The sequence below is a fragment of the Punica granatum genome, chromosome 1 (assembly GCF_007655135.1).
Source record: "Punica granatum isolate Tunisia-2019 chromosome 1, ASM765513v2, whole genome shotgun sequence".
Taxonomy (NCBI): Eukaryota; Viridiplantae; Streptophyta; class Magnoliopsida; order Myrtales; family Lythraceae; genus Punica; species Punica granatum.
In genome coordinates, this window is record NC_045127.1 from 31,800,103 (window position 1) to 31,827,603 (window position 27,501).

Sequence of the window (27,501 nt, forward strand, 5' to 3'; positions counted from 1 at the left end):
CCCATGTCGGGTCTCTCCCAAACTTGTTCATCCTCATGTTCTCCATCTTCAGCGTCTCCTTCACATTCAGATCAGGACTAACCCCTTGTCCAACTCCGAGCCGAACTCGTCTCCAAGACAGTGTCGGACCTGCTTCTCCAGAAGTTCTCCAATGCATCCGAATTCGGATTTGCTACGAGCAGAGCGGGCTGTGGTCTCCTCTGATCCAGCGCACCTTCTTCCTGAGCTCAGAGGGCAAGATACTCCCACAGCATGAAATGTTCTCGAAAGTTACAAGCATAACCATCTCGGATAGTTATGAATTACGTAAGAGTGGCTATACTGGAAGACAAAAATGCAGAGCTTGGTTTAAGGTACGAATCAGCTAAAGTTTTAATTTTCCCGTGATCTATTCGTACTTATATTGTTAGGTAAAGTTATAGTCATTGTCCACATGTTATATCACATGTGATATTATCATAGAACAGCAAAGATTTGATTGAATAAATTCAAAAGTTCAGAACAAAATTAAAGAAATTTATTAAATTTTCATTGGGCTTATACGGATTTAAGCTCATATCCGCTCAAGCTGATAAGTGTTGGTATCCAAGTCTCATATAAACTCATGGTTATTCTTCATTTTTTCCATGTGGGATTATAATACGCGTGGTCTATTTCTGCCTACACGCTGTCATGTGCCCTTAAAAATCCGTCCTCAACTGACCTTGAGCTAGGCTCATCTTCCATGCTCAAGCGAGGGGAGACTAACACGAGATGCTCTTTTGGCTGCTCTCGTTATTAGGTCGGCATAGTGTAACTGTAAGCCCACGTGGGCACGCGGAACTGTAACCTGGATCTGAGCCCATATCCACTTAAAAACTTAAGTTGATAAATGTTGGTACCTAAATCTCATATAAATTCATGATTATTCTTTCATTTTTTTCCATGCGGGATTATAATACTCAACAAAATTAACGAATAAAGATTGGACACCAAATAATACCTTACACCCTCTTTATGTGGACACGCCAAGCCAAATAATGGAGCTGCCGGGGGGGGGGGGGGGGGGGGGGAGTGGTGAGGTGGCTCGTCGCCGGCCACTACAATCTAAGGCGAGCTCGCAAGGGTAGCCGACAAAGTTGGCAACCTACTAAAAATTTATTTTATTTTTGGATAAAGTCCAGCGATGCTCTTTATTGATTAATCATTTGATCCAATACAAGAGCCCACACTCTCTGGGCCCCTAAAGACAAAGTGCAAAAAGCCAACAGGCCTAAATGGGAGCTTGCAGGCTCAAAAAAAAATTACACTCAGTCCTCTTCATTACAGTGTATAGCTGACGTAGCCATTACTCAAAGAACTACTCCCCATGCTGCAATGCTTCTTCTCTGATGTTCTGCAGCGATTTTCCTCTACATATTTGGGACACCAAGGAATTTGCTCTTGATAGTGCTACCAATCAAGGTCCACACTCTATCAGCATAAGGGACTTCTTGGCAATGCAGCACAACATTTCTTTCCTTCCATACAAAGTACAAAAATGCATGCCATAACAACTTCAACCAAACAATATGAATTGCCTTTCCTCTGAGATTCTTAGAGGCCCAAAAAAGCTCAGTTGACTAGGTTTCCACAATCCTATCAACTCCACACTTCTGCAATACCTTCTCCCACAAGTGCTTACTGAAAGAGCAAGAGAAAAATAAATGATCTCTGCTCTCCTCTGCTGCACAACATAGTTTGCAAGTTGTATCCACCCCCACATCCCATTTCTTAACTCTGTCCATAGTTGCTAAACTATTATATATGGCTAGCCAACTTATGAAACAATGCTTAGACACACTTGGGGTAAACCAAACCAGCTTATACCACGGGACCTTCCTATCCTTCCTTCTGAATACAGCCTAGGTGCTAGAGATAGTAAACCTGCTCGTACTGTTGGCCATCCACAGAACAACATCTTCCTTTTTAGGGTCCAGTTGTATGTCTATCAACAGCTGCTGCATAACTGCCTCTCTCTGTCCCTGAAGACTCTTTGATCCCAAACTGTGTAATTCAAAGCTTCAGCCGCGGTAGCATGTTGACAAATTCCACATCTAGTCCTGGTCTCTCCCATTAGTGGACTTCTGTTGCACCAGTTATCAGTTCAGAAGTAAGTACTTAACCCAATCCCAATCTTGTGTTTTAGTAGTGGACAAACCATGGGCCTTAACTTGAGGGTCTTCCTCCAAGCATAGGAGCAATAATTAGGTAGCTTCAAAATCCAGAAACTCTTCCGCTTGAGCAGGTAAGCATCCACCCAGGCTATCCAAAGAGAGCCTGCTTTCCTGAAAAGTTGCCATATAAACTTCATTGCACAAGCATGATTCCAGGCACCTAAGTCCCTCACACCAAGTTTGCCTTCTGCTTTGGGTAGACAGATCTGCTCCCACTGTATTTTAGCTCCCTTAGCTTCACCATTCTTCCCTTTCCACAGAAACAGTTTACATCTGTGTTCAACTGCCCTCAAAACCTTTTTAGGAAGTATAAAAACAGTGCACCAGAAGTTTACAAGGGCATATATGAGACTGTACTAACTGCAACCTCCCTGCATAGGATAGGAGGAGCAAGAATAATAATAATAATAATAATATTATTATTATTATTATTATTATTATTCGTTGCCCATACATCAATTCTGCTAGTTATTTTGTCAATAAGTGGTCTGTAATCTCTATCATTGAGCCTCCCTGGAATCAGAGGTACCCCCAAATATCTATCTAGAAGAGACCCCAATTTAAAGCCCCTAATGGCTACCATTGCTTGAACCATAGCATCCTCAATCCCTGCACAAAATATCTCTATTTTCCCAGGGTTGAGTCGAAGGCTAGACAATTTATGAAATTCCTCAAAAACATTTAGTATGGCAGTTACTGAGTCCAGCTTACCTTTAAGGAACACAATGAGATCATCTGCAAATGCCAAGTGAGTTAACTTGACTTTACTACAGAAAGGGTGGTAAGCGATTCTCTTATCAGCAGCAGCCCTATCAATAAGCTTGGACAAGACCTTAATGACCATAACAAAAAGATAAGGTGGGAGAGGATCCCCCTGCCTTAGTCCCTTTTTGCCCTCAAAATAGCCTTCCATCCCACCATTCACATTTATTGAGTATCTAGGTCCAGTTATGCACGAAAAAAACCCAATTGCTGGACTGCTCTGGTATACTGATGGCCTTGAATATATTGCGCAAAAATACCCAACTGACTGAGTCAAATGCTTTCATTATGTCAGCCTTGATAGTGCATCTTGGACTAACACCTCTCCTTTGATATCCTTTCACAATCTCATGTGCAAGAAGAATATTGTCCCCAATTGTTCTTCCACTTACAAAAGCACTTTGGTTAGGGTATATAAAATCAGGAAGGATTGCTTTTCGTCTATCTGCCAAGATCCTGGTTATGCAGTTATAAGTAACATTGTAACAAGAAATTGGCCTAAACTCAGTCATTCTAGAAGGGTGTGGCACTTTGGGAACAAGTGCAATGCAAGTACTATTGATTTCTCTAAGCAGCTTAGCACTATGAAAAAAATTTCAGAATAGCAGAGGAGAAATCTTTACCCACAATGTGCCATGAAGTCTTGAAAAAGTGTGAGCTATATCCATCAGGCCCAGGTGCCTTGTTCCCATCCATACTCCATAGAGCCCTCTTTATTTCTTCTTCAGATACAGGCTGAATGAGGGAGGCAGCCTGAGCAGAGGTGAGTTGAAAGTTCAAGAGCTGTTCAATCTGCGAGACTTCACCCCCATTTGTTTGTGGGTCCGTTGTACCAAGAAGTTTCTCATAAAAATCTACAGCTTCCTTGGCTATGTCTGCAGGCCTCTCGATCCTTTGCTCATCTCCATTATACAGGACTTTAATAGTGCTTTTTGCTCTCTTTTGCCTCATTGCCTTGTGAAGATATCCTGTATTATGATCCTCCAAGGAAAGCCATCTAACTTTGTGCCTTTTGTTTATAGAAAGATTCCTCAGCCAGCCTTAATTCAATATAATCTTTGCAGAGTACATGTTCAGCTTCGATCAATTCAGGGTCTCGATCATTCAACAGTAGCCTGTACTGCACCTCAGCAAGCTTCTTATATGCTGCAGTAGTTCTTGCTAAAATATCCCAAAAGTATTCTTTATTGAAGTCTTTGAGCACCTTCTTGAGTTCTTTCAGCTTCCTGCATAAAACATACATGGGGTTGCCTCTAATCTCCTTAGCCCAAGACGCCTCCACCACTCTACAGTATTCATTATGATTTGTCCAGAACTTGAAGAATTTGAAAGAGCTCTTAGTAAGTGGCTTCTCTTTTATCACTGTAGCAATACTAGGACAATGGTCAGAAATGAGTAGAACCAAGAATTCAACAGTAGAGCCTACAAATTGATTAGACCAATGCTCATTTATTAATACTCTGTCCAATTTCCTTGCAATAAATCCTTCAGCCCTTTTATTAGTCCAAGTGTAGAAATTTCCTATCCATGGATGATCAATAAGTGTAATTTCTTTCAAAACATTCCTGAACTCCATCATTCCAGGGAGGTCACTGATCTCAGCATTACTGGACTCTTCATCAGATTTAATAACATTGAAGTTACCAGCCAAAATCTAGGGCTTATCACCAGCCAGGAGCAGTATTAGCACCATAAACTGCTGAGAACCAGCAGGTAAAAAAACCATTAATTTGAATGGCACAATGAATGCATTGATCCCCATTTTCAACCACAGAAACAGTCACTGTGTCATCATAAAGTAACCATAGTCTTCCAAGATGAGCATGCGAATAATTGTGAATCAAGGTCCAACCCTTAAACATACTGTCCACAATACCCTGTGCCTTTCCTTCTTGCACTGTTGTTTCCAGGATACGAATGACATTAACCTTCTGAGAAGCAACTAGTTTTTTCAACTCCTGATGCTTAAGGGATCTATTAAAACCCCTCACATTCCATGTTAGTATTCTAAGCATTAGAGAGGCTCGAACCAGAGTTCTTACCTCTAGACTGTTGTCCAGGTACCTCAGACTGCTCCTGCCTCTTACTACCCTTCTTGTCCCTCTTGTGGTTGTGTTATATTTTGCATCAATTGGTTAAAGCCCTGAACGGAGCTACTGACTTTCCTGGTGGATAGCATTGGTACATTTGTGTTACCAGAAAATTCTGGATCAGCTGCTTCATGCAAAAGTGAGAATCTATTGGAGGACTCAATCTTGGATCCTGCTTTTGACTAAAAAACAGCACTTCTTTTAGCCACATTCTTACTTAAAGGCATACTACAACCTTCCTTCATTAGTACAGGCCTCTTTTGAGGGGACCTGCTAAGCTCTGCTCCCTTCAACTTCCCTGAACCAGGTACTTCTTCAACCACCAAAGCAGTCTCTTTGGCCAACCCATTTGGTGTCTTAGAGTCCTCAGCAGATGAAACCTGAGCTTGAGCCTTAGGCACCCACTTCTTTGTAGCCACAGTTTTCCAAGGATACTCAACCTCCACATCGGTGTACTGCCCATCTTCCATCACTAATGTCAAGGTTTTAGGCAACTCACCTTGGACAGTAATATCTATACACATTCTAGCAGAGTTCCCTCGAGAAATATACTCAACTTTCTTCTCAAAGCACACAGGGATCCCCAAACCACTAGCAACATAACTAAGGCCCTGCTCAGTCAGTAATTCCAATGGGACTTTGGAGAGCTTAACCCATACTGGGACCTTCTTCTGCTCAAGATTAACAACCTGTATGTTCTTCTCCCATGGTCTAAGCAGTATAGGACAGTGATTAATATGCCATGTCCCATTATTCAAGACAAAATCTCTTCCTTCCACAGTTTCAAAATCAAACAGAATGAGGCCATTGTCAAGTTCCTTAATACTCACAACAAAAATTTTAAATAGGATGGTTTTAATTTATATTTATATAAAATTAATATAAGGCTTTATCTTAAATATGTTTTCAGGTTTTAAGATGTAATAAAATTAATAAGAAAACTGTCATAACAATCTCTTCTAATAAGTTTATCTCAATGTAATTATTACTTCAATCATTTTCAGGAAAAAGAAAATCTTTCTTTGTTGGTTGCATCAACCAAAAGAAGGGAAAAGGAAAAATTGAAAGTCAGAGAAAGAACTGAAGAGGGAAATTGAGTAATTCGGCCATAAATAGCGGATGCATGGGAGAGGAAATTTATTTAATAGAATATTAAGAAGAATGGACAAGTTTTGGCAAATTAAAAAGGATAGGTAAAAAAAAGATGGGTATTTTATAGTATTAGGCTAATGAATTTCTCTTGTAATTGAAAAAAGGATGGATATAAATTTTACCAAAAAAATGATAGATAAAATTGATTTAATTGAACCATGTGGTTGGTTAACAGGAAGAATAATTAGGAACTGCGAAAAAGTAAGCAATAAGAGAAAAACAAGGGATTGTATAGAATTATTATGTCTATGGATTTTCTAGCATCCTCAGCCACTGCCGTCAGAAATGGTTTTGTACTCGGAGAACAATGCTCCGTACTTGTACGAAAACAAAGTCTTGACATATGTAATACAATCGATTCCATTGTACATGCAGTCAACTATTTCATCACTTTATTTTCATATAAATACGAAACATTGTACATTTAGTCGACTGCATTTTACATACAATCAACCGTCTCATCTCTTTGTTTTTATACAAATACGAAATATTGTTTTTCAAGTATAAAACATTTTGTATGAGCGCATGTAGCTGAACCTTCAGCCACAGAGTGATAGAAAATCCCTATGTCATAGTGGCTAACAAATAAACATAAGAGAAAATGGGATTTATTAAAAATTATTTTTGGCAATAAGGTTTTACGCGTCCGTTGCACGAGATTTTGACATGAGTTTTTTTAAAAAATAAAAAATTATTTTCTAAAATGTTGCATATTTAGATTATGTATTTATTTATTCTTATAAAAAATTATTTTTACAATTGTTTTAATAACTGTACATGCTTCATTCACTTTTCGTTATTGAATAATTAGTACTATAAGCATGCAATGAATTATATCCCTTTTCCGTACATAATACAGACATACTTATATAGTGGGAATTGGTTAATATGATTGGTAAAACACGTATATTCAAAGTGACAGTATACGGTGTTTATTTACTTATATTTGAAAGCCAAATGAATTATTGTCTATTCAGAAAAAAAAAAGAGTGAATGATTTGCATAAATATTAATAATACATATTTCGTTGAGATCTCTTTTTTCTTTAAATTTTTATCACATTCTTTCCATTTCATTGCTACAATGTCGATAGCTGCTTCACATTTTAGATTATCTTTACTTGATTTACTTTATAATTGATGATATATAATACAAATTAAAAGATAGAACTTTTGTATTCAGTTCTAAGTAGTTTAGGTATTTTTTATTTTCAGTCCATTTCTCGGTTACTTATGCTACTATATTTTTTGTTACTTATACAACCTATTCCATTAACTACTTACGCAATTACATTTTCCTTTCTATTAATTAAAATATCAAAATTGTAACTTCAGTTAATCGTATCTGTTTTTCATTTTTAAGATTTATCGAGCGTAACCATTCAGAATTCCTAATAAAAAATATATATATTACATGTATACTGTTTTATTTTTACTTATATAATACTAAATTAATAAATAATTATGATACCCATTTTCCTTTAGATATTAATCTATTATGGATAAGTATAATAATATATATGTATATATGTTGAATATAGTATTCTTTAATTATGGGACCTAAAATTTGGAGCGATTCTAGCAAATTAAGAATTTACGAGCCGTACCCCTCATGGACACTCGAGATCTCCGACCACATTTGAGGTTACTAATGACCTTGCCTTTGGCTGCTGTGGTTGGTGACGAGCCATCACAACTCCTCCCACCTATTGATCGTCCAAGCTCTCTCTTCTCTTCTTTTTTTTCAAGAATTATTTTTAATTTTCTATATTAAAGAATGATATAATTAGAAAAAAAATTATATCAGAGTTTGAAAAAAGGAAAAGTTATAGGCGTGTCAAATAGGGGTAACATCCATAATGTAGTACTTCTAGTGTTTTAGAATTAGAAAAGGAAGTATATATTTACACATTCCTGTCTCTAAATAAGATTGACTTAATTAAAGCACTTAATGAATTAAACATTTAGAGGTTAATCACTTAATTTCAACACTTAAAATTAAGTCCAAGGAAATGCCACCGAAAAGGTCACCTAATTTAGTGGAATTTACACTAATTAAATTTGTAAGTATACTATTTTGCCCCTAAACCCAATGAATCTTACCATTCGAATGTATGGAAAATTGATTTGATCATTCCATTTCTGATGCAGGTAAGGACTTGGTGTTGCTCCTCACGTCTCTATGGTTCCTCTTCGATGTAGTGTGCTTTGCTACTAAAGCGGAGCACACAATGAGGATTGAGAGAGAGAGAGAGAGAGAGTAATGGCAAGACGTTCATCCTCAATATGAAAATAAAAACTCAAAGTTCGCTTTCCATCTAGAGTTTATTATCACCTTTGGATTCCTTCCCCTTCCTCAACTGGACCTATACACACTCTATAGCTACAAAAAGAAAGCATGTAAAAATTAAGTATCATTGTAAGTGGGAGAAAAAGAGGAATGAAGGATTATTATTTTCAACTGTTTTATGGTGAAATTGTAAAAAGTAATTTACCAATGCTTAAATCTAGTTTGTATCAAATGAAGGATTATTTAATAAATGTACTTAGTTGCATCAAATCTAAATTGGTCCATCTATGATGCCCGAATGATAAACATGCACGTGAAATAATTGAAACATAGCTTTATCTTATGAGACCAAAACGTCTTTGATGATCCGATTTGTCTTTGCAAGATATTCAGTTAAATCACCTTTCGGATTACAAAGAAAGGTACATGTGTTGAGAAGGTGATAAGATAATAGAAATTAACGGTGTTTGGAAGTTCCACTGGAAAAAATCAAACACGTGAGGCTTGATCTCATGAGGCCAAAACATCTTTGATGACCCGATTTGTCGTTAAAAATATTCAGTTAAATCACCTTTCCAATTATAAAGAAAGGCACATGTGTTGAGCTGGTCATAAGAGAATGAGAAATTAAAGGGGCCGGTTTGGAAGTTCCATTGGGAGAATTGAAAACCATAACGTATTGGGTTATAGTCTTGATTACAGATCGAGACAAGTATTTTTACACTGAGCACAACTTTCTCAGTGATAAAAATAACTCAATAAATGAAATAAAATAAAAATTATTTAGTTCTTTGGCATCATTGCAACATCTACCTTATACATAGGTGAAGGTTCACTATTGGAGTTGTTCGATGTAGTGATACTATCTACTTATTCCTTTTCTCACCTTTTTTTCTTTTTTTTTATTTTTTAAGGAAAAATTTGGACGTCACCCCTTATAATTTGTAAAATGGTCAACAACATTCCATCATTTTAAAATTAGCCACATGCACCCCTCCTTTTGCTAATTTCTACTTTTTTTCCTTAAATCGGGTCAGATTTGGTTCGGGTAAATAAATCAGGTAATGGGTCAATTTGTGTAGTTCTATGACATGGGATCCACATGACAAAGTGAATATTTTCTTGCTGCCAGATCAGCAAAAGAAGGGGTGGTGTGTGGCTAATTTTTGAAAGGAGAGATGTCGTTGGTCATTTCACAAATTATAGGGGTGTCGTCGAAATTTACGTTTTTTTAATAAGAATTTATTCCGGTCGAACTCATAAACACCTACAAGATTATGGATCCAAGTAACTCTACATGCGAGAACAGCTCCAGATAGCGTTTCTAAGGGCTACGATGCAAGGAGGTGGGAGCTTCCCAAACTCGTGGACAGACACGGCACGAGATCTACGCACGTCACATTTACTTGCTTGAGGGTTATTATTATTTAATTTACATGATAATGGAAGAGAATAAGGATGAACTATGATGTAGAACTATAGCAAAGCAAGATTCAAGTAAGACTTTTGAGGCAATAGTTGATCTATTGTTATCGAATTCCGAAGATATAAGGAGAGGAAGAAGATCAGGGCAAGACGAAGGCAGGGGAGAGGACAGAGGCAGAGAAGAATACATAAGCAACCCACGACACCATACTATCGTTAGGATCCATCCAAATACAAATCTCAGCAGCAGCTTCCAATTCACATTCTGCAACAAAATCCAAAAACAAAGAACCCGGTCCGGAATGGTTTACCCATGAACCAAAAGCGGAAAATCATATTTTCCCGTGGAACCACTCATGTGAAGTCTTTCCGGTTAAGAATTGAAGTATGTGTTATGTGGCCTTACCTGAGGATTATCAGCAAGCCCAACACCCACTAGGGACCCAACAAAGGCATGGACACTCGAAACAGGAAGTTTCATCAGGGAGACCGCAACAATGGCTCCTATTGTTGATTGCTGACAAGCCAGGCCCCTTGAGTTGCTCATGTATGTGAGTTTCCCTCCCAAGCTCTGCGTCAGTCGACACCTGACTAGCCTGAATCCCATTGCCGCACTCAGCCCTCCTATTGCTCTGAACCACCAAGCCACTTGTATAGATTTCTGAATATACTCATCAAACAAAACGAATGAAAAGTTAGTTTGTAAGAAATGAAATGAATAAAATTGCACTTGAAATAGAAGCATAATCACCAGATCTTTCCCAACTCCGGAGATTTTTGTTCTGTGGGTAAAAACATTGTGGATTGCTCCAAATGGACTCACAAGAGCCGCTACTTCACTGGCTGATTGAATTAGCCTACATCCCATATTCGAGTTTACTGTCATACCTAAACAGCCATCTGTTTTTGTTCTTTTGGATCGGTTCGAGAAGCAGAACTTACATAAAAATGCAAGAAGCTAATACATGAGGAAATCCAAATAAGTCCTCCAGACCGTCGTACTTCTCTGCCAGTGCATGCATGATAAGGGCAGCTGTGTCATATACTATGACCTGCAATTGCGTTTAACCATGTGACAATCCGTTAAAACTCTCAAAACGCATGTAACAAAGCAGGCAAATAATTTACATAGTTCAGTTTTCTCATCTATAGTTGGGAAATCTTGTGACGAACAGATAGCTCAACAATAAATATATCCTGCAGTTTTCAACGAAACAACCAACGGAATAGCTGTATGGCCCAAAGTCCTTTTAAAGGGTGTCACAGGCATGGTTCAGTATGATAAATTACTCACAGGAAATAAAGTAGACCTTTTGAATTTCAAAATAAAGCTCGGAGTTTCTTTTCCCTTAACAGTCCAAGATTTCTTTGTTTGTGCCAACAACCTGTTCGGTGTAGATTCCAGCAACTGCTTGAATGGAGTCGACTGTGACGTCTGATGACTGCCAGAAGCATCCAGAGCAATCTCATTGCAACTTTGGGTTGTGTACTATTGTCAGTTCTAGAATCTTGTCTTGTTTCTGATGTCATTGAGGATTGACACACCAGAGACTCGTCGTTCTTGTTGGTATCGTATTTTGACTTCCTTTTAGCTAAAGCAATCACCACAATCTGTTTAAGAGGCACCAGCACAAGATTCTTCCGTCAGTATCAGTATGATACCGCACTAGTAGTAAGACCAAAAATAAAGTAAAAGAGATGGGTGAAATATGGACTTTACCAGAGATGGTATAGCTCCGGTCAAGGTTGCGAGTGCAGTAGCAACCATAGCAGCCCATTTCTAAGGTTCAGCTAAATTTGGTATGACCTACAATAGAATGATAGCTCAGTTAACAAGTATAATCGAAGCTTAAATTGATAATTGTGAACGTTTCGAGAATATCTCTTTCCAGGTTAATTTCAAAAGAGCTGAGACTGAAAACCTGGTAGACGATGAAGAGGCAGAGAAGTCCCGCGGATATGCCATAGTCAATTGGCAGGAAAAGTAGGATTCACTTCTCAGCATTATTGTGGCGAAGAAGAAGAGAATTCATCGTGGTGAATAGGCAAAACCCGAGTGGGCAGGCTACTAATGGAGTAGCTGCCCACTCCAGGAAGATCTTCAGGAGTCTCCACCTTTAAAGCTATGAAACTCATTCTGCATGGCACCAATTCAAGTAGTTGATTGGACAGAGCTCTTTCGGAGCTTAAAGTGCAGAATTTTGTGCAGTAAATCTCCCTAAATATAATCAGACATCTCTGTTTTCTTCCTTTATGTCATTGATTTGTACATAATTTTCTTACCGTGTGCCAAATGGGAAGTCGGCTAAATCCTTTGTTAACAAGTAAGGTCCCGAGGAGCGCAGCCTGTGAAGATTGCCTAGCTGAGACTGGGATTTCCCAATGTGTTGCCACTGCAAGCCATATAGCTGTTTCCAAAGATTCAGAAGCAAATATTTCAGATCCTGACCCTTGCTTGCACCCTCTGTGTTTGGATTTCTTCTTTAATTTTTTTTCCCATGAAGTTAAGACATCAACAAGATCAACATCGAAGCAGTTTGATTGGAAGAGGTGATTAGTATGTTGTGACTATAACAACTATCATGCTCCACATCAGGAACCCTTCACTGGGCTGCTGTTCCTTAAAAAACTGCAACGAAACAAACATTAACGACGACTGCTGGCAATTCCAATTGCGTCTTTTGAAAACAATCAAGAATACTTCGAGAAACTTGATGACTGAAGTTTCCAATTTCCATACACCGGACAACAGGGAATCGACAGTGCTCCTGCTTGCAAGAGCCGCTCCAGGATGTTAGTTGTATGCCATAGAGCCGTTATGCCTACTTTGGATAATTCCTATTTATGGCAGTTAATTGATCTGTTATTCATAATATGTGTATATTTATCAGAATAAGTCCGGAAGATTTTTGTTAGAAGCTTCATTCTTAAGGAGTTGTGAATATGAGTGCTGGAGTAATCCAGTACAAGTTTCTTGAAAACAGTTCACGATCGTAGCAGCCTTAACTGGGCATTATCACTCCAGAAGATTGTCATCTCTGTTTACGTCCATAAATAGTATGCGATACTAATGATAATGGAATAGTGAGTCCCATGCTATACGATATTACATGTCGAGACAAACATGTGGACACTTATGGGTAAATTGCACTGGCGGTCCAAAATGTTTTATAAATGTTTCATTATGGTCCAAAAAGTTTTTTTCGCTACATGATGGTACAAAATGTTTCAAAATTATTTCATGATGGTACAAACCGTCAATTGGTCCTAACGCCGTTAACATTTTGCTGACGTAGCGTCCTATGTGTCACTTTTGTTACGTGAAACCAATCATAGTGCGACACGTCATTTAAGAGAAAATAAAATTTTAAAAAGTCCAAAAAATACAAAAAATAATTTAAAAATACCAAAAAATAGTAAAAAAATTTTTAAAAATAAAAATATATATTTAAAAATTTTGGAAAATTTTAAATTGTTTTTAAAAATACAAAAAAAACAAGAAAAGAGTAAAAATTTGGAAAAAAATTATTTTAAAATTTTAAAAATTTTAAAATTATTTTTAAAAATTTTAAAATTTTTTAAATGATTTTTGTTATTTTTAAAAATAATTTTAAATAATTTTATAAATAATTTTAAATTTATTATTAAAATGTTTTTAATTTAATATTAAAATTATTTTAAATTTAAAATAATATAAATTCTTTTAAATTTTAAATTTAAATTTTAAATTAAAAGTTTAAAATTATTTTTAAAAGTTTTTAAAATTTAAAATTATTTTTAAAAGTTTTAAAATTTTAAAATTTTTAGAATTATTTAAAATTTTTCGGTCACATCAGCAAAGAGGTGACACGTAGTAGCCACGTCAGCGTCGGCTTGACGGCGTCAAGCTCGAGTTGATGGTTTGTACCATCATGAAACAATTTTGAAACATTTTGTACCATCATGTAGCGAAAAAAACTTTTTGGACCATAATGAAACATTTGTAAAACATTTTGGACCACCAGTGCAATTTACCCGGACACTTATATGATAAGTAGGTCGAACATGACGCTTGGATAATGTAAGCACTATATTTCATTAATGTCAATAAAATATTATCTAGATCATATTAGTGCTTGTAATCCTTAGATTTGAGATTGTACGGTTGCCTTGTGCATAGGTGGCTAAAGTTTGCTACTGTTTATGTACTTATGTCGAGCATAGTATTTGGCAGCCGGTGGCTTTAGTTAGTTGTGTATGAGAGGCAGGTGGCCAGTCAAGAAGGGATTCATTAACCTGAATGAACTAGGAAAATATCCTATGGATATGAGGTTGATTCTCAATCAAGAAATCCTTGACTAAGGTAGTTGGACTTAAATAGAAAGGAGTTTCTAGTTTAAGTCCTAATGATCAAAGACTAGAAACCCAGATACTCCATAAGGTCAACTATAGGGTTTGACATTAACAATGACCCTGGCTTGATCGGGATCTTACAATGAAGGGACTCGAGTGCATGTATGATCGTTGGTTCATAAGAATGTCCTAATTGAACATTCATCATTACTTGGTTGATCATGACATGTTATGTTAGACGTTACCCATGACTTATGAGAGCCAAGGGCATTTTGAAAATTTTACCTTCTAGTGCGAAAAGGAGTTTCCAATAATATCAAAGAAGTTGATATTATAATCGCATTGCCAATTAATGGTGAATCTAGTTAGGCAAACACAATGGGACTCGTTTAAGTCAAGAATTAATTGATTCTAATTAAGATAGTCAATTAGGAATCAATTATCGGATTAGACTTGCAATTCGATTGCAGGCTCGCTAGCACATCTAGAAGTCGATCAAATTGAGGTGGATCCTAATAAGGAATATTTATATGAGATATAAATGAAAATTTTCTTATTTGGAAAGTTACCATGAATAGAAAGTCTATATATGGAAACTAGTCTCGAGAACAATTCGGTCTTTCTCCTTTGGACTAAAGTTAGGTCTTGGTAACTACAAGGATGTGTTTGCAATATTAATTAATTGAGAATTGATTAAAGTTGCAAACTTAGGTCTTATGGTTTAATTATGCAATATATATAGATATGTATGGCTAAGATTAACTCCAACCTTTCTTGTGGTTGTCTAAGACTTTTAAGTGTTTGAAGGGAAAGTATTTTGAAGCCAACGGGTAAGAAGAACAGAGCTGAAAGGTTCAGCACTGCAGCTGCTCCTTACTTCCATTGGAGAGCCAAAATCGAACTCGTTTTGATTTTCCGGATTGCCTCGAGACCACCTCATCGCATCTCCTTCATCCAAGCTTTCTTGTGCAGCTGTGGGGCAAGGCACGGGTCCGCTAGGAAGCGTGGAGAGGTGCTCCTTGGTGAAAGTTGAGTCCGTGTGGACAAGTTAGAGGCCGAGAATTTGATCGGCCTTACACCATCTACGGGACTCTTGCTTCAAGAGGTAATCTTCGATGAAGACTTTCTCGTGGATGTTAAGCCATGTTATTTAAGTCGATGGAGGTGATATTACAAACCTGGGATTGGATTCCGGGTTCAACCCTTGCATTCTTAATCGACGAAATTTTTGTTTTTGTCAGTTTTATCACTTCCGTTGTGCTTATGCTTATTTAATCTTTCGCATAGACCACACAAGCCATCGCAAAGGCCTTCGGTAGTGTCATTGTCCCTGATCCAACTACAGTAGGGAACTGCCAAACAAATCAGATCAACTAAAGAATTACTCAGCAAACATCAGCAGTGCTTCTCTATATATCATTCCAGTTTTATTCATTATATGCTGAAAGAAATTGATTTAAGTAAATGAATCACGAACCGGGGCAGGAAGACTGTTGGCTCCAACCATGAATGCTGCTGCTATAGCAGCGAAAGCTCCGAATATTGGTATTTTAATGGTAAGTCTCTTGCCATTTCCCGATTACAGAGTCGGGCAATTCAATTGGAACAACAGGGCTGTATTCGGAGTACATTTTTCAACTTTTTCAGTCTCTTCAGGCAACTTACCTAATCAAGGAGCTCATGTCAACTGAAATTTCTGTCTCTTGCCAGCACTTATATGTGCTTTGGATGAATCTCCAAAGGGGTTCCTTCACTGTCCTGTCTGTCTTTTTCTGTGCTGTATGTTGCTTTTCTTGTTAATTTTGTGACAACACCAAATTGGCTGTCCCTTTTCCTTCCCTGTAATAGATGATTGGGTCAATGAGTTTCTAATAGATGATTGGGTCAAAGTCGGAAAATACTCTGTATTATTATTCTTCAATGTGCAACAGGACTTTCGGTAAAAATTGGTACATGTCACTCTTTCTTTTGATATGAATCATAATATCTCAAAGCCCAATTGAACCCAAACTATTTCAATCAAGCCGAGTCGGCCCTAAATGTAAAGCTTTCACTGTGAATTTTCTTCATTCACAAGGCACTGAACCGTTTAAACCAATCCATATTAGTAGTACATTTCAATCTTTTAACTTGTGCCAAAAGGATTATTGAACTAAAAATGTGGGTCATTTTTGCCTCCTCGAGTAGGGAAAAAGAGAATGGGACACATTAAACAGATTATGGAAGAGGAGAAGAGGAGAAGAGGAGAAGAGAGAATGACGATGACCGTTCCGATGAATGGGTGGAACTCATCAAATTTATGAAGACATGCTACCACTGCTATGCATTGCTTCCTGTCCCAACAAATTTCCAGCTAACTATTAACTCAATACTTTTATTAAATGGAAAAGAAAATGAAGCATTGAATTAAACGAACTACCTAAGCGGCACGAAATTTCGCTACATACAGGTAAGATTACAAAAACATTGCAGGCGAGTCTATCCTTTCAATTCGTTCTTCTACAATCTTGGGGACTTACTGGAGACACACTTCCCACAAGAAACGAACTTCAACAAAGAACGAGGTCTCCTCCCTCTGATTTTCAATCGAGAGAGCTGGCAAAAGAACAAAGGGATCCATAATCAATATTTCAGTGCACAAAAGAATGTAACTAACTTCCCAATAATTTTGCTTTGAAATTTTCAAAATGAAATAGCTTTCTATGGGGTTGTGGAAAACAGTTTCGGTGTCATTCCTCCCGTGAAAATTTTCAGAAAACAGGGATCTTTTGCCATATCATTTTGTGTTTTCTGTTACCAAAGACAGCCGGCACATGGAATGTCCGGGCATCTTACTTATATCCCATGGTTGTGAATACTCTAAAGCATGAGCAAATGGCTATAGAATTACTGTCGCAAACAATTCACATAACTCCCAACTTATTACCTTGCAGCGAGTTGTTTGTGAAGCCTTCCAGCAGAGCAGACTTCTCGACCTAGGCTCGAGTCTCCTGCAAATTAAGGAACCAGAGTGAAAATCGAGCTTTACTGAGCACATTTTCATTAAAACCTTAGAAAAAAAAGATGAATATTTTCTGCTCTTGTTTTCTTCCAGCTCTCACTTACTATGACTCCAGCTCTTTGGTTTATCGTTCGACTCTAAACAGTATCATATTCCATTCAATTCTCTGGTACTAAACAGGGCCTCAAGGTTCATTGCACATTTCAGTTACTAGACTCAACTGGCAAATTCAAAACTCTTCCATTTAACACCGGCTTCCGTATTTTTTACCCAAAGGAGATACGTGTTTGCAAGTCCTAAATGTTAATCCTCCATAGGAAGACAAACTCATAAAAACTACTGTACTTACAGATTCTCTTGCTCAAGCTTCTCAGCAATGGAAACCGCTTTCCTCTTTGACCATGAGTTGCGCTGAGAGCATTCCTCAGCCTGCTGAATCACGTGAGCGAGGGAAACCTTCCCTCTCACGATGCTCTGACTCGGAGTCTTCTCACCAAGCTTCCTCCTCTCTGTGTAAGAAGGTGGCACTTTCATATGTGATGATTCTTGTTCCAGAGCTCTTTTATCAGCCCCAATGCCTTTCGGGTCACCAATAGAAGGTTCCAGTTCAACTATTTCACTCCTTCCACCCTGGGACAAACCATCTCTAGGGGCTGGTAGAGGAAGAGGTGCATGGGTTCCACCTCTTGTGTCCCTCTTGGACTCGCACCGGATTTCAATCGTGATTGTGGACCTGAGGACAGTTTCAAATGCTTGTAAAATGTGCTCTAGGAACTTCTCAGCCTTGCTCTTTGTTATTTGTGAGCTGAACAATAGCTGCACGGTCGGAGCTGAAACAAAGGGCAGTTTAAAGGAAAAGAAGTAAGATTTTGCTAGTCCAGGGTGTCATCCTCGTAATCACCCGTTCTTCACTACAACTATATAATGTAAGGGGTGCATAATAGAAGAACCAAAGAGGAACATCTGCAACCTTATCTAAACAACAAAACCGAAAGTATAAATTAATATACTATGTAATGTGAGATAAGTCACTACCTGCACCAAAACTGACAGAGATCAGCCTCCCTTCCTGGAGCAAAAACTCCTTCACGTTATCAATTGGAACCTTATCGATCACTTCTAGCCAAATATCGTCAATCCTCTTGTATGCTATTCCAGGGACTGGCTTCCCAACTCTAGCATTGCCTCTTGAGTCAAATCTACCATCCCTGTTTGAACCATTTCCTGGAACTTTTAACGAACTCCCGGGACGGATACTTTCAATTCTGTCATTGAGAGGCCATCCTCTTCCATTATCCACCACCTCAACACATTCCGGGGCTCGCCCGTTAGGTTCCCGGGCTCCTATATTGTTTACAGCCATAGGGCTGTGACGAAAACTATTATCAGCAGAAGAACTTGGCATCATGTAATGTTGGTCAGGAGCGAGTTGGAGCAAGGCAGCTGTGAGCCATGTCGTTTTGTCATTGCACACCCTCAGCTGTTTCTCAGCTTCAGCTAAGGTTTTCAGTGCTTGACGCAATCTCTCCATTTCTTCTTTTGATACTGCAAAACAAATAAAAAATCTGTCAAAAATGAGGCAGTGTCTAAAAAGAAAATTTCTTTCTGTAAATTTGGATCTTTCACTATTGCTCCTGTGACGATAAATTTGGAATGCAGCATCACTAGACGTGGGTGTGGGATGTCTGGCCCAAATCGATCATGTCAATATTAGAATTTCACTTAAAGAGGGGATAGAAATGACAAGGGAAATGTTTTTTTTTTCCTTATTTCGGCGTATGTGCATTGGTGTTGAAATTAATAATATGCACCAGCCTTGTAGAGACCATTTTTTTTCTCTTTTCACAAAATGTGCACAACAAGTACATACTCGAGTCAAATTTACTAGCAGCTGAAGCTGTTCCCTCCCCCAGCCCCCACCCTCTACTGTCGGGAACAAACGATAATTTACATACAGGCTTCTGTACGCAATTTCCATGAAAAGAATTTATAAATAGATAAATGAAGCTTTACTTATTTGTTACCAATATAACCCCTTATTCTGATTCCGTCCCATAATGCCACATTAGACTCAGGTCAAATGTAGAATTTATCCCAAGCATCTCATTTTCTTTCCTCTATTTTCTGATGATTCCGTGCATAGCCCGTTTGGTTTCACAAAATTTTTTAACTCTACTCCACTTAACTCCACTTATCTTCAATTCAACAACACAATTATTACTTTTCCCTTTTTCTTCAATTTGTTTAACCATTCAATTCAATTTTTAATACTAAATTCTCTCAACTATTCATTACGTTTTTCACAATTCAACAACACAATCATTACTTTCTCTCAACTATTCATTACTTTTTCACACTTTTTCTCATAATTCAACAACACAATCATTACAAACCAATTAAAACCAAAACTCAACTCTACTCGACTCTAAAACCAAACACAAAGTTTCTTTCTATAAAAAGGTGCATAATACTATATTAAGCAGCCATTATGAACTAATTTGAGGACAATTACTTCACAAGTCCTTACGCAAAAGCATCAATCAATCAATCAATCAAAAATAAAATCGAAAAAGAAGTTGCAAGAATCTCCCACACCACCACAGGATTGAAAAGATATTCTAAACTTACACGGTAGATGCTGAAAGAACTTTCTTCTGTTCCTTTCTTTCGTGAAATCATAGGTCCCAGCAAGTATATCCGTAACAACTGTAGCGAGCTGTGACATCAAGGCCAATGGCTCCACTCCCGTTTCCATTATCACCCTCAAGTTCTTGACAGTGTTGACTGAGTCTGCAGATAATGCTAAGTCAAGAAGATCCACTAGTTTCTCATCAGAAATAAGCCCCACCTGGAAAGAAATAGTAGAAGAAAGAAAGAAATTTTAATTAATGATAATAATTGATCTAAAAATTGAAGATATAGCATCTGGATCAAAAAAATAAATAAATATATTATGCACGGTAAGCTTGTTCAGAAAATCATGTTGCAGTGAAATCTACCACTTTTTAACAAGAAAATAGTAATGCATAAAATAACCAACTAGAACTTCTCTACACTCGATTAATAACTCCACGCAATTTTACAATGAAGAAAGCAGAGGCAAGGTTAAAAAGTGATAAATAATAAATAGAAAATTTTATTATTTTGTTTTCTCCTCCAATTTTCTGACAACATTTACTATGTGCAGAGGCTGTGCAGATATATGACGACGAGATGTGGACAATCATTTATTAAACGACTCTTTTGTGGGAATGACAATAATGAGAACTTGGGATTTACAAATTTCTACAGTATGCTTTACATGCTATTCTTATAGACAAAATTGGAGGATTGTTCATAATGGGCTAAAATAAGACATCAAGAAATGCGGTTGCTCTCTTGCTTCATCAGAATCTTACAGGTTAAGGTGATGCCACGTACATGCAGTGTAACAATCAGATGGCAAGTTGCTGAATCACAACCATGGTTTAGAGAGTATCACTTATAGTAAGTAAAAGTAAAAGTATACACTACTAATTCCCTAAAAGACTCACATTTTTCCCAACCTATGATAGAGGCATGAAGAATCTGAAGCATGTATGCCAACATCGCTCAGGAAAAAGCATAATCATAATATCAGATTGTGTCAAAAAAGGTTGCTGCAATGAGGCATGGGGAAAATCCCAAATTTAACATTGACAAATGGCAATTAAGAAGAGATCTTAACTGATATGATGCATTGCGGCTTCCCATATATGTGACAGGCCACATGAGGTCTACAAGTACTAACTATATTTTTGCTCTCATCAACCAAATACTTCCATTACATAATTAATAAGTGAAGGAAATTACAGAGGTCCATTGACGTATCCTTGAAGCAATCAATAGCTGCTGTACCGCGACACGAAATGTACAAACTTTGTGGCTTCCGCACCCTAAAGATCCATTAATTTTGAACCATTCTCTCCTGACCTGGTCTGTAATTAGCTGGGTCAAGGCTCTAAATGTAACATTCTATGGGTTCCTCCCAGTGACAAATTTGTGTCATAATGGTAAGGGATAAGGTCTCACAGCACATTGGTCAGCAAATGGCGAGAGTTGAACATGGGCTTGCTATGTTTCCGATGTGCATTACTATGGCCCTACAAGTGCTACACACTGTTTCTTCAATTTGTCCATAGAATAGGTATTGCATGGAAAAGAAGCCGCATATTAAAGATATTAAAGGATTATTATACATAGCATGACTTCCCTAAGCACCACTCACCCTTCTGCCCAAGAATCTTCAGTAAATATCTCAACAGAGTCAGATTGTTGCAATAACTTGGGTTTTTCTTTCCTCTTTTAATGTTCTTCCTACTTTATCAACAACTTTATGTTAGAAAATCTATAAGCAAAATGTCTTTCAAAACCCAACAATTTTATGTTAGAAAATCGTAAACATGTTGTCTGTGGAAAGGCATGCCTATATTTAATTCACAGATCTAACAAAACTTGCGACAATATACAGAATCAGATGACAAGGATGCTAGTTAATAATATCTCCCGTTCCAGAAAGAATTGCTCTTAAGGAAAAAGAGATGAAAAAGTATATCTCACCAGTTCCTGAACCAGCGTAACTGAGATTCTCTGTCCGAGCAAGCTCAATTGGTCAAGAGTCATCAAAGCATCCCTCAGGGAGCCGTCTGACTTCGAAGCAATAAGTTTCAGTGCATCTTTGTCCACTTCTAAACGCTCTTTGCTTGAGACCCATTGCAAAGTATAGATAATATCCGCATCCTTCAGCTTTGGGAAGAAGAACTTCTGGCACCTTGATATGATTATGTGAGGCAAAACCTCGAGACTCGAGCACACAAGGATGAACACCACCCTCCTTGGAGCCCGGTCAATGACCTTAGATATCGCGCTCCAGCAATCAACAGAAAGAGCGTCACAGTCATCAAAAATAAACACCCTGTACTGTGAATGTGATGGAATATGGGAGACCATGTTGTTGAGAAGGTCAATGATGTTCTCAAAGTCAAAATTGCTTACAGGGCCCACCTCCCTCACATTACGGCTTTTGCCTGAGTAGAGGGCGACGCAAGAGTTGCAGTATCCACAGGGCCTCAGGTCCTCAGAGGACTGGCAATTGAGGGCCCGTGCGAAGATCCGAGCGCAGGAGGTCTTTCCCGTTCCATGAGGCCCGTAGAACACGTAGAGGAGCCCGATCTTCCGTCGTGCAACCGCATTAGACAAAGCCTGGGCCACGAGATTCTGCCCCACCAGATCCCTGAAAGACCGGGGCATGTACTTCTGAGTTAGATTCTGATGACGATTTCTATGAGTTCTTCGCCTGATCAGACTGCCAGATCGGGCTTCAGAAGCGAGGTCAGACTCTCGGCCATGCTTCAAAAGGTTATCAGCGAAGATCCCCAATTCGCCAGAGTAGTCATTTAGCTTCTCGGAACTTCCCTGAGAACCACCCAATAGAGGCAAAGCCTCCGCCTCAGATTTTGAAGATTCATTCAAGGAATCAGAGGCTACAGGAAAATCAGGACCATCCTTTCTCTTCTCTGAAAGGCCACATGACAAGCTTTTTCCCGCCTTGTCAAGGAAGGTTCTTCCTCTATGGTGAATTCTTGACCAATTCCAAGGTATCCCACACCCATTCCTAGGAGCTCTTGTGACATTAGTCTGCTCTTGATACTCTTCACCTTCTGCTTCTTCTTCTTCATCGTCCATGTGATGACTCCGATGAATGGGACCATGATCAAGAGAATTAGAGGCGATGGACATCTCACTCTTAACTCCAACATCTCGAGGAGCAGCTGAAGCCCGAGGTCTCCTCGAAGCCCGGAATCTTCGCCTCTTTCTATGGTTTACTCCACAGCCATAACTCCGACCACCTGTTTCCTGTGCTCTTTTATCTGACTGCAAAAATGTATCTTTAGGACGCATGTTTGAGGACACCACATCATCACTATCCAGTCCCACCTCGTGCAGCTGCTCTGATAACGTCTTAAATTGAGAGTCTCTTACTTGCTTCCCCTTTTGCTTCTTCTTCCTCTCTCTAGAATCAGACTTTCCTGAAAGAATGTCATGAAGAGATTCTTCTCTGTGCTCACTAATCGCTGCTGCCACCTCTTCATCTTCCCCAGAAGCGACCCGTGAAGATGCCAAAAGTGGAAATGGGGGAGAGTTTCCTGAAAACCTCGTTGCCTGTCTCGGCCTGTCAGCCCCAACCGATCTTCGACCCTCCTGAAGAACATTGTCGCCTACCTTCTCACCCTTTCGGGGGAGAAGCTCAACAACTGAGGGGGAATGCCACAACGGCGGGCTAGCTGACGGGTCCCGCAGGGACCGGGATCTCTGAAGGACAATCAGGTCCCTCATAAGAGACCGGTCAGACAGTATAGGGCTCTGCTTGTGCAAGTGGTTCTTTAAGTGGATACAATTCGTTAAGTGGATGTGATTCCGGAGGTGCTCGCTGATGTCTCCATTCACATCCTTAAGGATACGACTCCGAACGGGTCGGGTCATGATCAGAACATTAACCGGCCGAAACTCGGAATCTCTTCAACGATAATCCAACAGATTGAGTAATATGGCATTTTCAGCAAGACCACAAATCTCCGCAATTATTCAACTGATGCCAGACTAAATTTGCTCCTCAACCCCTCAAGCAATTCCTATAAAACTATGCAGAGAAGGGCCGAAAAATGGCGGAATTATCACTTGCCAATCGCCGCTGCAAACAACTACATTAAACAAAAAAAAATTATTGCTCCAAAAAACAGGAGTATACCCTTCACAGTTCACTGTCAATCAACAGTTGGGGATTCGACCCCAATGCCAGAGCTTAAACGCCGCAGTGACCCCGAGCTTCAGACATGCAAGCAAAACGCTCGAACAGACAGCGAAACGAAAACCCACCTGCCTCAGAGCCTCTGAAAGACCGTAAAGGTCAGACCTTTCCTCAAGGGAATGTGATGCGAAGAGCAGGATGCTCGCCGCGACAGCTCAGAACGACAAAGGGGGCGGTTTCTGGAAAAGGGCAATGGAGTGATCAAGAAAGTTGCAGAAAAGGAAAGGGCAAGAGGGGCACCGCCAATCAAAAACCAAATCACCTGAATTCGATGAATCAAAAGTGGAGGCCCCTTTTGACCAACCATTGATGAGAGAGCAGCCTCAGCCTCAGATCTCTTCCACCCAATTTTCACATGAAACTTGACGAGGCAGAGCTCCCCTTTCAAGAAAAAAAGCCTACTACTACACAACAGAACACAACACCTCAAATCCAATAGAAGAGAGCTCTTGAAACAGGGAATGAGTGAGGGAGCTCTGAGTAAGAAAGAGAGTGAGAGACAGAGAATCTATGTACTTTCCAACTCTCGAGAGTAAGAGGGAGACCGGGGGGGGGGGGGGGGGGGGGGGGGGGGGGGGGGGGGGGGGGGGGGGGGGGGGGGGATAGAGAGAGAGAGAGAGAGAGTGGGATGAAGAGATCCGTTGCACAAGGACACGCACGCAGGGCGTCGCCAGTCCTAACTGACCTTTTTTTTTATGTACAATTATTATTAATTTTTTGACGTTAAAGCGGTTTGTCCGTTTGTTTGTGACAAACATCATTTATTTGGCTTTTTTCTGGTTTATTTTGTGTGTTTTTTTTATTAATATTTTGACTGTTTTAGTTGTCTTAAGAAAAACCGATGATTTGAAAATGAGTAAACTGACATTTTAGTCCCCAAGGTTTGGCCGGCCATCAATTTCGTCCCTAACGTTTCATGGCCATCAAATACACCCCCGAAAGTTAGTCTTATGTACATCAATTTGGCCATTGTCGTCAATTCACCGTTAAAGGCGTTAATTAAATGCTAAAAATAAAAGAAAATATAATTTTATTGAATAAATTCAAAATCAGAGGGGGCCCAATCTAAATCGAATAAGATAGATTGATGGATGTATCTTTCTTAATCTGATTTTTGAGGAGCTCGGAGGTTTCGGCCAAGGAAGTTGAAGTGGAGATACTCGATAGACGTTCTCAGTGGGGCTGTGCTCGAAGGACAACAGGGGAGAGAGAGTGTCGCATCTCAAAATGGAGGAAGTTGTCGGAACGTAAAGGAAGGAAGGACGACATCAGGTCTAAGCTCAAGGAGGCTTGCCATTCATATTGTCCTTGCCATGGAAAGCGGAGGAAGGAGGAGCTGAGCCTGGGTGGTCTCAATGGCCTGCTAATTGGAAAATGATTTTGAGCGATAGCGGTAGCTTGAGGAGGCGAAGGAGCCGAAGATGGAGGGGTTTGAAGGGTCTTTCTATTTGGTTCCTTACCTCGAAGATGATGAATTTGGTCATCCCGTCTTAATGTTTTTCATACAAAATCTAAAACTCTTATACAACAAGAGTAAATGTTTTGTACTTGGGCAGCCGACTGAATATTCACTGAGTGGTGTCAAGAATTTTCCGAATCTTATATTTTTTTAGATTTTTAAGTATTTTTTATGGTTATAATGAAAGGCCGGTGAACTTAATATAATGAAATAAAATATTTTTAAAAATCTTTTATGATGTAAATTTAATATATAATTTTCTCTTAAAATAGAAACTTTCACCATTAATGTATATAATATTTCTTCCATGATATCTTCAATATAATTTATTCTTGAAAATTTGTTTCATAAGATTCTCATAAGATTGTGAATATTTAATTAGTACAATAAATCTAATTGCACAGATAATCTATTATTAGTTGTACATGAAATATTTCAATAACTTATATGGATATAATATGATAGTGTAACTGATATTGAGAAACTAAATTTAATTGGGAATATAATATATTAGTATACATTTTATATAATTATACATGAGATATTTAGGTAATTTAGAGATATAATATTGCGGTGTAATTGATATTAATTATATTATTACGTATAGTATATCCACACAATAATATATATGCAATTACCTATGGAATGAGATCTTTCCATATGAAAAATAATATGCGTTTTATATATACTTGTTACATGATATCTTAAATAATTAATATAGTTTATATTTATATTCGGGTAATGCCCCCATGAAATGTGAGTTTTGACCTAATCGGTAATGGATATAAAAACTATACGTGACAAGCAACTGACTAATTTGGGGACCCAATGTCTTTCTCAACCAAATGGCGACGAGAGATGTTTATTAATTTTTTTAACCTTAAACAGTTGATTTAAACATTTTGTCCTTGAAATTATTTTGTTTCTTTTCCTTGTCTCTTATATAAGCTTTTTGCTATCCCTTTATATACTGCCTTGTGATGAACAACTGTCAATATCACAGTCACGTGCCTCATTCGGTGGATAAATAAATTTTGAAATCATTTTCAACCAATCCCAAATGACTCTTTTAGTTAATTCATTAATAATTAGCCCACGATCAGCTATTAGCTAACTACTTCCTCAAACTGTTTCATGGATTTTGACGTGAAGCAGCTCAAAGCGGCAACTTGCGTTGGCGAGCCGTAATCCTTCACATCGGGTGCTCATCACACTTGCTATTTGCTACGGTGATCACCACCTAATGGGACTGGTATGACTCATCTAAGAGACAGATCAAAGAGGGAACTGGTCCATGTTGTTATATAGTTCATTTAACAATGCATAACTATATACATATATGTGTGTGTGCATACACGTTAGTTAAATGAATGTAATTGGTGTCAATAGTTATTTAACTACAACGTTGAGAACTGCAGATGAATATATTAGTAATGAAATCTTACTCAGATTAAGATTTATTTCATTTTGTGATTATGAATCACTAAATATATGAATTCTATAAATTGTACTAGTGGTCTAAAAAATTTTAAAAATATTTTAATATGGTACAAAATTTGTTTTTTCTACTTGATGGTACAAAATGTTTCAAAGTTGTTTTAGTATAGTACAAACCGTCATCTCGTTATTGACGCCGTCAAGCCGTCCTTTACAAGATCCTTAAATTTTGCACTATCATGTAACTTACGTAAAATATTACGTACTATTAAGTTACAACTTCAAAACATTTTGCACCATCATGTAAAATCTCATAAAATTCGGTTTTGCACCATCAGCGTCGGCTTAACGGCGTCAATGGCGAAATGACAGTTTGTACTTTACTGAAATAATTTTAAAACATTTTATACCATCAAGAAGCAAAAAAATTTTTTATATCATATTAAAATATTTGTAAATTTTTTTTGACAATCAGTGCAATTTACTTTTATATTTTAGACTTTTTCAAGTAGGATTGTATATAGAGGTCAATG

At 38.2% G+C, this 27,501-nt stretch overlaps 3 protein-coding genes across 3 annotated transcripts; 1 reads left to right on the top strand and 2 right to left on the bottom strand.

Annotated features, from left to right (window-relative positions):
- Window positions 1-8,700, top strand: LOC116192800. Its single transcript, XM_031521446.1, has 2 exons — window positions 1-353; window positions 8,350-8,700. The coding sequence occupies exons 1-2, from the start codon at window positions 36-38 to the stop codon at window positions 8,398-8,400; spliced, it is 369 nt and encodes a 122-aa protein (XP_031377306.1). The 5' UTR covers window positions 1-35; the 3' UTR covers window positions 8,401-8,700.
- Window positions 8,701-10,053: 1,353 nt separating this feature from the next.
- Window positions 10,054-16,411, bottom strand: LOC116205281 (sodium-dependent phosphate transporter 1-like). Its single transcript, XM_031537838.1, is given in 16 exon segments — window positions 10,054-10,109; window positions 10,112-10,178; window positions 10,320-10,574; window positions 10,665-10,770; window positions 10,856-10,965; window positions 11,299-11,355; window positions 11,459-11,524; window positions 11,634-11,693; window positions 11,836-12,023; window positions 12,026-12,050; window positions 12,197-12,323; window positions 12,475-12,542; window positions 12,654-12,705; window positions 15,527-15,597; window positions 15,723-15,797; window positions 15,799-16,411. Coding segments are annotated over 16 exon segments (1,461 nt in total). The 5' UTR covers window positions 15,877-16,411.
- Window positions 16,412-16,541: 130 nt separating this feature from the next.
- Window positions 16,542-24,616, bottom strand: LOC116208126 (protein STICHEL-like 4). The gene is made up of 8 exons (XM_031541383.1): window positions 24,335-24,616; window positions 24,141-24,251; window positions 21,825-23,965; window positions 19,875-20,094; window positions 18,282-18,791; window positions 17,596-18,076; window positions 17,172-17,235; window positions 16,542-16,840 (listed from the first exon to the last, which is right to left on the bottom strand). Exons 3-8 carry the CDS (start codon window positions 23,745-23,747, stop codon window positions 16,745-16,747), a joined length of 3,294 nt encoding a protein of 1,097 aa, XP_031397243.1. The 5' UTR covers window positions 23,748-23,965; window positions 24,141-24,251; window positions 24,335-24,616; the 3' UTR covers window positions 16,542-16,744.
- Between the last annotated feature and the right edge of the window lie 2,885 nt (window positions 24,617-27,501).

Excerpts from the sequence above, each read along its gene's own strand:
- LOC116192800 (XM_031521446.1), top strand. The coding sequence starts at position 36 with ATGTTCTCCATCTTCAGCGTCTCCTTCACATTCAGATCAGGACTAACC. Across the intron at positions 354-8,349 it reads AATGCAGAGCTTGGTTTAAG|GTAAGGACTTGGTGTTGCTC; the intron begins GTACGAATCAGC and ends TTTCTGATGCAG.
- LOC116208126 (XM_031541383.1), bottom strand. The coding sequence starts at position 23,747 with ATGACCCGACCCGTTCGGAGTCGTATCCTTAAGGATGTGAATGGAGAC. Across the intron at positions 20,095-21,824 it reads TTACGCTGGTTCAGGAACTG|GTGGGGCTTATTTCTGATGA; the intron begins GTGAGATATACT and ends ATTTCTTTCCAG. Across the intron at positions 17,236-17,595 it reads AAGCTTGAGCAAGAGAATCT|GAGACTCGAGCCTAGGTCGA; the intron begins GTAAGTACAGTA and ends CTTAATTTGCAG.